The sequence below is a fragment of the Trematomus bernacchii genome, unplaced genomic scaffold (genome assembly GCF_902827165.1).
Source record: "Trematomus bernacchii unplaced genomic scaffold, fTreBer1.1, whole genome shotgun sequence".
Classification (NCBI taxonomy): Eukaryota; Metazoa; Chordata; class Actinopteri; order Perciformes; family Nototheniidae; genus Trematomus; species Trematomus bernacchii.
In genome coordinates, this window is record NW_022987513.1 from 6,781,858 (window position 1) to 6,794,880 (window position 13,023).

The window sequence follows — 13,023 nt, forward strand, 5'->3', positions numbered from 1 at the left end:
ACGTTGTCCGGGCCAGCCGGTTTCTTAGGATCTAGCTTGGTTAAGGCTTCATGAACAACATTAACAGTAAAAGGAGTAAAACTGAAAGGGTTTTCCAGACCACATTGTTCAGAGTCACGGATTGAGGTGTTCACATAAGCAGAGTTAGTGACAGAATCAAACAGAGAGCCACAGGACACAAAATGCTTATTAAAACAATTTAACATAGTAGCCCTGTACGATATAGTGCCAGATGCTGTGGTAAGGCACGGAGGTAGCTCATTACGGATCTCACCGGTGGATATCGATTTTATGGCTTTCCAAAATTTCATAGGATTATTTAGGTTTTCTGTAGTAACTGATAGATAATACTTCGACTTAGCACTTTTGACCTGTGAAGTGAAGCTATTTCTTAGCTGCCTAAATCGCAGCCATTCTACCTCTGAGCCTGATTTCCTAGCCTTTGCCCAGGCCTTGTTTCTCTCATGCAGGAGACTAGACAGTTCAGCAGAAAACCAAGGATTGTCCCTTCACTCTAAATTTACGCAGGGGTGCATGTCTATCTATGATCTCCATAAAACCAAGATAAAAATAAGACCATGCAGTTTCTACATCAGCACACAGATCGATTTTTCCCCAATCAAACCCAAACAGATCATGAACAAAACCCTGCTCCACAAAATGTTTTATGTCTCTCTTAATAATAATACGAGGTTTACCCTTTTGGACCTTAGTGTCCCTAATTGTGGCTACAGCACAGTGGTCACTTACATCATTCGCAAATACTCCCACAGATGAGTATTTATAGGGAACATTAGTTAGAATGAGATCAATTAGGGTGGATTTATTAGGGGACTTAATGTTAGGGCGAGTAGGACTGTCTACAATCTGAGTAACATTTAAAGAGATACAAAGGTTTTTAAAATCCTCTGATACTGCAGTTAACCAGTCCCAGTTAAAATCTCCAAGTAGCACGATTTCCTTGTAGTCAAGTTGCAATAAAAGATTTGCTAGCGAAGACAAGGAGTCCTTGCCAGCTGAGGGGGGTCTGTAATGGCGCATTTCCACTACACGGTCGGCCTCGGCCACGCTCGGTACGGCTCGGTACGGCTTGGCCGCGTTGGGCCTTAACAGGGCCGACTCACTTCATGCTGCGCTTCCATTACAGTTTAGGAACTGGGGTAGTTACTATAGTAACGCAGTGTAGGCGGAGCCGTGACGTCATCTTCAATGAGAAATCCAGAAACACAACACAGCCGTTAGCTGTGAGCACTCAGAGCTCACAGCTCCTTATATATGTTCAGAAACTAGACAAAAGTTAAACAAGTACACACCACAGACTGCCTGTGTCATGGTGAATACAGTCGCTGCTGTATTTATGTCTGTATAGGCCGTTGTTGTGAGTGTGGACGGTCGGGGCATATACTGCGTTAGCTTAGCCAATCTCCATCTAGAAAAACACGAATTTTAAAAGGTTTTTCGCCTGCCGTCTGTCTGCAGACTTGACAAAGCATTAATTCATGGTTTTTACTAACCGGTATCAGTATGTTGTTACTTCGGCATCATTTTGAAACGTGTATTACAATTAAATCACGGTCAAATATGTCCATCTTGTTGTAGTTCTAGCCCTCTTGCCAGCGCTCCTCTCTCTAGTTTAGCATACTCAGCCCGACTCAGCCCTGTTTGTTGGCCCCGATAGAACCACAATTTTCTAGGGCCAGAAAAGAGGGGAAAAAGTGGCCCCGCGCCGTGCCGCGCCGGAACGAGGCCTAGTGGAAGCACAACCAAAAAAGGGGACGGCACGACACGGCACGCTTAAAGCGAGCTACGCGCTGCAATGGAAATGCGCCATAACAGCCCACCACCATGACCTGTTGACCCTTTGCCACTTCTATATTTAAGGCTAAAAATTTGTATTGCTTACTGATAGATTTGGAAACTAATGTGGTTACACTGAACTTATTCTTAACATAAATGGCAACGCCACCACCTTTATTAGGCCGGTCGGAGCGATACACATTATAACCATTTAAGGCAATGTCAGAGAATGTTGTTTATGAGCTGGTTCGCAACTTTTTTCGTGGTTCCACGTGCCAGGCTCAAAACTAAAAGGCACCAGTGCTTTCACCTTTAATTTGGAACAAATTGTCTGAGGTAATTGAGCATGCAATATCAGTTTCCTCTTTTTAAAAAGCCTTCTAAATATGTTCTGTTTGAATAGGTTTCTTCTGTGAATCACACTCTTTAAAAAAAAAGTTTGAATCCGTTCTTTGTTTGCTGGTGTTTAGTTGTATCTACTCATATATACAGTATATATCTAACATAACCATTTATTGTTGCTCGTTTTGGCTTTTATTGTATGTAGAGCACTTTGTAAACATTATTTTAAGAAACTTGTTATACGCATACATTTTTGTTTTGCTTTTCAAATTCTGAGGTGGTAGGTACCTTCAGTGTGTTGTAGAGGCCTTTGAGGGCCAAGGAGAGAACCCAGGATGCCTCCACAGCATCAGGAGAGCCGTTGTCCTGGCTGTTCTGCAGCAAGTGGCTGATGATGGAGGTGAAGTTCCTCAGGTAGCGGCTGAGGAGGGTCTTAGTGCTGCCGTCGCCCTCTGACTGCCCGGGGAGACCGGCTGCAGTGGAGTCCAGAGACTGGATCAGTTGGTAGTCCTTCACTAGAAAGAAGAAAACACAGAGAGGGTAAATTCCATGTTTATTCTTACACAAAGTAACCAGGGTGCGCGACAACGGCACCAACCTGTTTTCCTCTTTCGTGTCTTAACATCCACCACTGCAGCATGGTTCTTCTCTGTGAAGTGTTTGAGCAGGATCATGTTGTGCTGTTCATTGGCGTTGTCGATGAACACTGTTTGGGTGCCCACACACAGCACCTGGCAGACACACAGAGGAGTTAAAACTGAGCTTAGAGAGTCAGAGACTACACTGTACACTAATCGCTACAGTGGTCAGTATTGTACACACCTCAGGGAAGCCCACCAGCACCAGCAGGGTGAAGAGGTTGGTGCGTTTGAGAGTTTGTGGCAGCAGCTGAATACAGTGGTCCGTGAAGGCAGCGATGACTGTGCTCCACTCAGGACACGCATTCAGACTGTGTAAGATATCTGCCACTGTGCACGCCCAATCCAGACCAATACGACTGCAAAACAGAGCATAAGAAGAGAAATATCTCAAATGAACTGCAACAGATGAGGGCGGCATATATTTCACAGAACAAACATCTATTAACTTTTTGGAAAATAAAATCTCAAAGTGTGTGATTTTGGTAAACCTTCAGTTTCTCAGTTCTACATCTGATTTTGCAGATTTCTTGAATATTTTAGTAGGGTTATTATTATTACAAAGATTAGTGAAGATGGAAGTCCTGAGAGGCAAGTAAGAAACACAATTCTCATGTCCATTTTCTTAGTCTGAACTAAATTGTTTTCTTTTCTGTGTTTATGATTTAAGAACAGTGGAAAAAAAGTCTTCTATGAAGTCCCTTGATTTTTATTTCATCAGTTAAACAGGTGGAAAAAAAGTTATGGATTTGTATTTTCCTTTTATTTAGGAAGATTTTTCTAACTGTTGTTGTTATACTCATTTCTGCCACAAGAGTCTGAAAAGCGCCATTACTCGATGTTCTAAATAGACTTAAAGCATGTTTTTATCGTCTCTGGACATGGCAGCAATGTAACATATCATACTAATTACCTTGTTTTAAGAGTGCAGGGAGAAAAAAAGCTTATCGGGAAGAAAACATGAATGCGTATATTCCTATTTCCTTAAAGTGGACCTATCATGCTATATTTGAATAATATAGTGTAGGACCATACCTATATAAGGCATATTTATACTTTTTTTTTTCCAAAATACCAAACAGATCATGCATTTTAGCCATGCCTCATTTTGCTCAATTTGACAATTTTTAGCTCTGTTTTGGCAAGGGCTGATTCTGTAAGAACAGCACCATCTACAGGCCTGGCATATGTACTACAGCGTCTCCAGCGCTTTCAAACGGCAATGGCCGTGGCTGTCTCCTCCTGATTGGTGGAGTTGGCCCAATAGCCGTAGCGCCACCGTCCTGACGTCAGGACAGTGTTCAAATCTGGATCAGTTTTTATCAGATCCGTTGCAGCCCCTTTTTTAGAGATTTGGGTATGGAGGAAAATAGAGAGGGTTGTGTTTTCTGACACTTGGTGAGTTCCCTAGAACACCGGGGACACATATTCATGTATAAAAGACGTACAAAAGTGCATTTTGCATGATAAGTCCCCTTTAACATAAACAAAAAAATGAAAAACTAGAAAAGATTATCCTGGCAAAACCTTGTTTCTCACCTGTCCTTAAACAAAGTAGAGACAATAGTTTGGACTTGGACTTAAACAATGGATCACAATAATTTGTTTCTCTCACTTGACTCTACGGGCTTCTGTACTATTGCCAGGATTATACAAAGATCAGATTTCTAACTCTTGTCTGACTTATTGGCAATGTTAAAATATTAGGACCCAACATGGATAATAACATCATGTAAAATCGTGTTCTTTGCTTTATGGTATTCAAAATATCTCACATTGCTTGATCCATGAAGGTGCTAACAAGTGCAGACTTGTTGTTAGTTTAATACCTGCGGGTTTGTCACCAAGAAATCGATTTTATAAGCTACAAAACATTCCTGTGGGATTAACAGGTTTTCCTTCTTTTACCTGTCTAAACAGACGGCTCCGAGGCTGAACAGCAGCTGGGTGGTCTTCCAGCCCTGGATGTCTGAACTGGTTGCCTCTGCTTGTGTTAACAAGTCATATTTGTCAGCCAGAGCCTCAGTAACGGCAGAGTCGGACTCCATCGGAGGGATTCGGAGCAGCAGCTGACCCAGCAGCCCCAGGGTGAGGTGGTACGTCTCGTTCAGAGAGCCAGCATTGGAAATGACCGCCCTGAAGAGCTTGGGCAGGATGGAGTTCAGACTGGGCAGAGACAGGGTGCTGCCCTGGGGAAAGAAAAAAGAAGATGTAAATGTTAAAAATAGATTAATGGAAAACATAAAGACAATGCTGACAAATAGTGAACATTTAGAAAAGAATGAATGCTGAGTTTGAAATAATTACATTTTATAACCTAAGTGTTGACTACTACTACTAAAAAATGTGGATTATAGTGTGTGACTTTCTGGGCTAAATCTGTGACCTCCTGGAGCCTCAATGGTTGCCTGGAAACTTCAAGGTGAGGACAAAGCTGAAAGAATTTACAACACCTGCCCAAGAAGAACTATAGTTCAGCACGTACTCCTTGTAAAAAAAAATGTGCATGGAGCAATAAAATGAAAGATAACGTGTCAATTAGCGAGCTTTAGAGGCGCTGATAGGCAGATGTTGTAACCTAACTTTAGTAACTACATTAATACTCATTTGCTGTTATCTGTAGCTTCATATTTAACACACAGATAAGGGAAGTATTAATTCTGACAGCCAACTCTCAGCACTATTTCTTAAGCGTTTCATAAAACCATAAAAACCTGTCTTAGGTTTCACGTACTGGTATGGCAGGGGGCAGCATGGCTGATAGTAGTCCCAGGATCCTCTCTCTGGAGCACTCTGAAAACACATGCTCCTGAAGGAGAACTGGGGGGAGCCTCTCAGTCCCCTTGACAACTTCAGCTGCTGGAGAAGTGACTGTTCCTGAATCAGGCTCTGAAGCTGAGAATGGTAGAAAGAAACACACAAATATAACCAACAATTCTGATCCTGACAGCCAAGGGATAGTCCCAAGCACTAATGACCACCATCAGAGTCTCGTAGAGGTATTCTCAGTATTTACCATGCAACACAGGAGAGAGGGGGTCCTCGCTGGACACAGAGGGGGTCTGACTGAGGCTGGGGGAGTCCAGCGTGTCTTGGGTAACCAGCTTCATTTTCTCCCCCTCTGCAGTGCCTGGTGGGGACGACATCTCTGAAGGAACAGGGGGGGGAGAGCCCAACTCCTTTGTTTTATTCTCCTTCCCTGATGGTTTGATCTGGGGGTAAGAGCAGAACAACAATTCAGTAGGTAGACTCTTCAAAAGTTAGAATACTGCATACAGTTTTACCTATATAAACTTTAGCTGATTTACAAAAATAGGTAGAGGTATATTTGTAGCGCATATACTGCCATGTTTGTGAATCTAGTAAGGTGATCTGCTTGCCAATGTTTTTCTTCTTCCTTACACTTTATTGATCCACTCCCCTAACAGAGATTATTAATTGTATCCTATCACGTCAGGTATGTTCCTTACTGTGTCCCTGGGAGATGTTAGGGAGCAGATGGCTGCGGTGTTGCCGGGGAGAGAGGAGGTGTCAGTGGCTGTGCTGAGCTCCTGAGAGGACTCCGGAGAGACAGGACACAGCTCACTGTCAGAAGACGATTCATTGGGCGACAGCAGGGCGAGCAAGGCTGAGGAACGAAGACCTATGTGGATGGATTGAAAAGAAAGGTTTGATATACAATGAAAAATGGTTAAACATGAGTAAACAATGAAAAATCTCCCTTATGCAATTAATTTAGTTTGAAAATACAGAACATTGTTGTACCCAAGTTCATCAAACATGTGGGAGACGGGAATGGATAGATGAAGCTTATCTCTCCAAGGGCCAATTTTGTGTTTAAAGGAATTGTTCTACAATTTGGTAAATATGCTTAAGTGTTTGTGCTCAGTTACATGAAGCAATCAACACAAGTCTGGTTGGCAAAGGAGGCCACGCAAGTAGTTTGCCTTGCATCTAGTCTTGCTAAAATAACCTGCTGCTGGCTTTAGTTTGATACTTAGATTAAAGACTCCTCATCCAGGTATCAGCAATAAATAATAAAAACAAGTGTATTTTCCAAAATGTGGAACGAGTCCTTCAAAAACGAATTTCTGGTTTGAACTTACCTTTTCCAGGCTGCCCCTTTAGCAAACAGTCAGTGATGAGCTGGGAGCAGTGTGTCTGCAGAGATGAGGCCTGGCTCAAGGTGTTGCTGTCTAAAGACTCGCCCTCCATCTGCTTCTGACTGCTAAGCTCTGACGTGTAGAGAGCCAAAGCAGCAAAAAGAAGCCAGGAGTAGTTGTGGATGTAGGGCTGGATCAGGCGGTGGCGGTCACTAATTCGTATTGTCACCATGGGGTAGACTGTGATCCGATGGGTGGGCAGATGGCTAGAGATGGGAATGATAAAAACCATTAAGCCAACAATTCGGAGGTCAGTGATTAAATGTGTTTAAACAGAATAAGACACTTTAAATGCATCACCTGTCGGGATACTTCTTTGCATTGTAACAACCAAAGCACAGGTCAAAGTCTTCACAGACGTTGCAGTTGATCCTGCTGCCTACAATGAGCCCCTGGCAGTGGTCACATGCATACTCCATGTTCACCATCTCATGGTCGTCCTCATGGCCCTCAGGCTTGGCACCACCTGGTAAAAAAACAAACACACATTTGGTTCTGCTTTTATCTAACTTACAATAAGTGACTGTGTGAGTGGCGTAGTGGAGTGTGTGAGCTCACTGAGGAAGCAGGTCTTGCAGAGGTCCATGTCCATGCACTGCAGACATCGGTAGCGGTGCCAGGGAGCCATCCTCTCGCAGCCGTCACAGGAGATGACAACATTGAGCAGGTCACAATAACGTGCGATGAACATGTGCATCTGTGGATAAAAGCAGGTACATGTAAGTACACGGTATTATTATAAGCAATAAGCTCCTATATATGGTGAGCAAACACCTGCATACATCTTAGCTTAGTGTAAGTTCCCAACAAAACCCTGGACAGGCTCCAGTATGTCCAAAACTGTGCTGCTAGGGTACTCGCACACACAAAGCCGTGGCAGCACATCACTCCCACCCTCATCCACCTCCACTGGTTGCCGGTCAAGTCCCGCATATCCTACAAAGTCCTCCTCCTTACCTACAAGTCCCTCCATGCCCTTGCCCCCCAGTACTTATCGGACATCCTTCACCCACATGCCCCACCCCGGAACCTGCGGTCCTCAGACTCTGGCCTGCTCACCACCCCCCGCACCAAACTGCGAACCTTCGGGGACAGAGCCTACAGTGTGGCAGCCCCCACCCTCTGGAACGCTCTCCCTGCGGAGATTCGCAACATCCCCACACTCGACGCCTTCAAAAGGGCCCTCAAGTCCCATCTGTTTGCCAAGGCTTTCGCCCCCTAATCGATCTGTTGTTTTTTCTGTCTGACTTTTGTTTTGTTATGTTTGTTTTTTGCCCTATTACTTGTAAAGCGACCTTGGGTCCCTTGAAAGGCGCTATATAAATCCAAGCTATTATTATTATTAAGTGGTGAGCTGCAGTGATAAGTCAACAAATGGATTAGTCTAACGAAGGTAAAACAATCACCAGCCTAGCATTTTTCATGAACATTTCATTTTTTTAGCCTCATATATTTGAATTATTTGATTTCTTTTTTATGTTATATTTAATTACATTACCGTTATTGAAATTAAAAACGTCAATAAGGGTCTATATTTATTCTGTGGATAGTGTCTGTATTATACTGTATATTTGTATACCTTTATAATTTCTATACTGCTGTTAAAAAATGTTTATACCTCCTCATAATGTTCATAGTGTAAATACATTCAGTCTGTTTATACCCGTAACATGTTTATATATATATATATATATATATATATATATATATATATATATATATATATATATGTTTATATATATATATATATATATATATATATATATATATATATATTTATATATATATATATATGTTTATATATATATGTTTATATATATATATGTTTATATATATATGTTTATATATATATGTTTATATATATATATATATGTTTATATATATATGTTTATATATATATATATATGTTTATATATATATGTTTATATATATATATATATGTTTATATATATATATATATATATATCTATATGTATATATATATATATATGTTTATATATATATATATATATATATATATATATATATATATATATATAGATATTGATATTATACTTGAACAACTCTGCACTTTCTGCTGTTTTCCACTTCTGGATAGATGCAAACTACATTTCGTTGTCTTAGTACCTGTACTCTGTCCAATGACAATAAAGTTGAATCTAATCTAATTTCTTTGGGTTTTGGCCTGAAAAACCACAACATCACTTTGGTCTACAAAAGACAGTTTTAAATGTTGCACCACTATCTGACATTTATAGACCAAATAATGACTTTAAATATTCATCAGATTTACCCTTAATGGATATAAAGGTTGGCTGCAGTACCTTAATGGTACAAGACTAAACAACAGAATAACAGTATGCTAATTTGAGCACATAGCTTAAAGACAGGGCAGTCAGGTTAAGTGCCATTTGTCTCCCCAGAAACCAGACAATTGTCCTTCTAGTGATTGGACTGTGATGTACCTTTCTCCTGTCCTCCATGGAGTCCTCTTCATCGATTTTGTCATACCACTTCTCAAACATCCCGTCCATGCACTCATCCATCCACTCCTGGTTCTTCTTGTAGTCTGCGATTTCATCCTCCTCTGTCCATTGACTGAAGACAAATTCAAACCACAGGATAGTATCATTTTATTATCTCTGCTATTTTAGTAGCTAAGACACTGCTTAAAATATTGCTCACAAGGCACATTGCAAAACTACTGATTTGTCAAAAGGAAAGCTGTGTGCATGTGCTTCATAATTGTAATCAACGGGAAGCACTTCATTTCCACTGTGTGTCGCCTATTTTATTTCTGAGATGACTCTGAGATTACCTGATAGCGATGTCATGAACACTGATGTTCTCCTGGGACATGCTGAGCAGGAGGTCCGGTAGCTTTATATCCAGGAAGAGAGGAAGGTCGTGAACCTCCCAGCTCATGTCCAAAAGGTGCAGCAAGACGGTCTGCACACAGGACAGGGCGGGGAGCAGGGCTCTGAGAGCAGGGGTAAATGACAGGTTACACCACTGGACACACACTTAGAATGACGCTGAACAAGAGCTTTTTGATTTCAGTGAATAAGAACTTACTTCTCATTGAGGCTACTGAAGCCTTGTACTGCGTCCACCAGCATGAGCACCAGCTGATGGTAGGAACGCCTCACCTCCTCTCCGAGCTTCTGCCCGCTGTCTGACAACTGAGAGAAATAACTGGAAAGAACGGAGTAAAAGAGGATCATGAGTGAATTACATACAGCATTTTGTAAGATACATACATCTGGCACCTCCAATGCTGTTGTCAAGTACATATTACATATTTGAGCATTTACGAAACAAATCTATATTGTTATTATTTTATATCTTAATAATTAGTTTTCATCAAACTGCTGGAAATAAAATATTTTGGCAAGTCAAAAAGGTTATCTATTGCCTTGTTTGTTGTGATTTATATAGAGGTATACGGTCTATGGCAGGGATCACCAACTACATTTGTCCAAGGGCCAAAATAATTCCTCGAGACACTTTCGGGGGCCAGCGATTTTTATATAGCCCTGAATTTTGAAGTTGTTGACCGGGGGGGTGCTAGTGGAGCACGCTCATGTACTGTCAAGTCGCCGGAGCCTCGTAGCAGGAGCTACTGCGGAGCGCTTAAAAAGCAGACTCTTCACGCTAACGAAGGATCACTCCTTCTTCAGGGCAGGGAAGGCTACGCAGTACGCAGGCTACTGTCCCGCAGCTGCTGCCTCTCTGTTGGACTCCAGTACTGCACATTACTCACGAGACGTTGTAAAAAAAAAAATGAGTGGGGGGCGAACGCACTAACCACTCCGCCAGCGCCACAGCGCGTGCCGGATGAGAATGTCTGGCGTGCCAGATTTGGCCCGCGGGGCGCCAGTTGATGGTCACTGGTCTATGGTAATGATGCCCTTTAGCCTCTTATGGCCTAAATGTTTAAAAATTACAACAACAAACACTTCTTTCTGATATGTTTAACAGACGAAGAAAAAAATGCTTTTACCAATTATTTGGACTTGCTTACCAATAAGTATTTATTTATATATCAAAATCCAATCATCATTTCTTTCTTTACAACAAAGTAGTACATGGGCTCATGCAAGCGACTAGGGAGTGGAGTGTGGAGATGCAGCTCTCTGTCCTCTAAGCTGGCCCACTTTTTATTGCTATAATAAAATGTGAAGGATTTGATTTCGTAGCTGTACTCAAATCTTCTGTTTCACTGGGCAAAGGTCACAGTACAGAAGCTAAGGACGCTATAACCTCTCAGAGCGTTCCTCCTTGAATATTAACATACAACCCATACAATTTACTGTTGTTCCACATTCATCTAAATCTTTTCTACAGGTCTACCTGGTGAAGTCTTTCTGGCATGCCAGCAGCTCCTGTAGGAACAGGATGCAGGGAGCCTGGAAGAGGTGTGGCTTTCCGAGAGAATGCAAACACTGCTGAACCATCTCCAGGACTTTGCACACACTCACAGCCTGGGCTTTGCTCAGGGACAGGGTCTGCAGAATGCTACAGGAGAAAGAGTTGGATGATTTAACTCTGTATTGTACAATTACAAAAACGAATAATACTAAAAACAACCCTCGACGTCACTCACCTTGCTGTTGTGAGAGCCTGGTCCTTTATAAAGTTCAGGATGTGTTTGATTATTGGGTAGCGATCCTTGATAGAGGGGGTCATACGGGGCTCTTCTATCGATCGACAGGACAGGAGGCGCAGGCGTGCCCGGCTGAATGGGGCTTTACGGGGGACAGCAGAGGGGGAGGCTGGCTCCCCTGACTGGGAGGAGAGGCTCTCTGTGGAGCCTATGTGGCCCTGTCGGCCGTGCCCACACGATGATGAGCTTTGTGCCGGAGCACCGGGGGGCTGGCTCTGTCCGGCCCTGGCATCGACCCCCTCCTCAGACCCCGCAGCCTGAGGTCCCTGAGACGAGCTGGCCTGGAAGTCTGCTTCTGAGATGGAACAGGAGCGGAACAGTGGAGCACTGCTGCCCTCTGCAGCTCTGGAAGAGTCGTTTTCCTGGTATGGGACTCCGCAGGGAGTGAATCTGAAGAGCAACAGGCTCTTCTCAATGCACATCTCGGCTAGAGGGAAGAAAAATAAGGAGGCAGCAAAATAGTTAGAGGTGTCACGATTACATTTGTTGCCTTTGATCCGAGTCCTTTATTGTTGTGTATCTGCAGATATTCAAAATGTAAAACTTTTCTAAGAAAATACAGCTGAACACTTCAATATCATTTCGGTAAATACAATGAATCAAATGTATATGGCTGTCAATTAAATAGTTTTGCAAACCCTTAGAAGAAAAAAAAAAGATGGAGTACTTATTCTATAACCACACCAATTACAATTCTTAAATGTAACACTTTGATATCAAAGATATAACATAGTTGGTGTAAAGAAAGGTGTAGTCCTTACCTAGTGTCTCCATGTTAACCTCATCATTACCCCCTTCTTTATCGTCAGAGACATTCATTTTGCTGACCAGGTATCTCTGTTTCATCTCCAACTGACAGGAAAATGACATCAGCATAATAGTTCAGCATCATGATGATATATAAACTCAGAGGCAGATAATCAACAAAATTATGAGTCATGTCAGTAAAACTCACCATCCATGTTCTGATGCTGTCTGCAAATGCGTACGCCTGCACAAATTCTTCGCTCAGACAGGACTTGCAGTCTTGATTAACTACTCATGCAAAGACAAAACAGAAGAAAGTAATACTCAAATGAGTGAACAAAGAGAGAAATCGAAAAATGCTCTTTGGACAATGACTGCAGCCAAGCCTCACCATAGTTCCTCAGGGCATGGTTGAGGGCTGGTGTGTGGTATACCATGGCGGCCCAAATGGCATTCACAGCTTGGTCTGTCTTCAACCCAGAGGCAATCTCGTTCCTCAATGGCTGTTTTCTGCAGGATTGCATGAGGGTCTTCATCAGCTTTGTTCTACAGTTTGTGGGCTCCAGAGAAGGGTTCCAGCGGGCGAGGTCCTCCAGGAAGCTCATCAACTCGTCCAGAGTCCATGCATTTGTCTACACCACAACAAATATACATAGTATTAGAGCAACAC

General features: G+C 42.3%; 1 protein-coding gene across 1 annotated transcript in view; it reads right to left on the reverse strand.

Moving 5' to 3' along the window:
* zzef1 (zinc finger, ZZ-type with EF hand domain 1) overlaps positions 1 to 13,023 on the reverse strand; it is a 42,027-nt gene that overhangs the window by 14,928 nt on the left and 14,076 nt on the right. Inside the window, 18 exon segments of the mRNA XM_034115005.1 lie at positions 2,428 to 2,654; positions 2,738 to 2,870; positions 2,962 to 3,136; positions 4,686 to 4,966; positions 5,512 to 5,672; positions 5,794 to 5,989; positions 6,248 to 6,420; positions 6,884 to 7,146; positions 7,241 to 7,406; positions 7,499 to 7,637; positions 9,406 to 9,538; positions 9,759 to 9,920; positions 10,016 to 10,135; positions 11,294 to 11,458; positions 11,547 to 12,033; positions 12,368 to 12,458; positions 12,562 to 12,641; positions 12,745 to 12,985. Coding sequence (XP_033970896.1) covers positions 2,428 to 2,654; positions 2,738 to 2,870; positions 2,962 to 3,136; positions 4,686 to 4,966; positions 5,512 to 5,672; positions 5,794 to 5,989; positions 6,248 to 6,420; positions 6,884 to 7,146; positions 7,241 to 7,406; positions 7,499 to 7,637; positions 9,406 to 9,538; positions 9,759 to 9,920; positions 10,016 to 10,135; positions 11,294 to 11,458; positions 11,547 to 12,033; positions 12,368 to 12,458; positions 12,562 to 12,641; positions 12,745 to 12,985 — 3,393 coding nt within the window.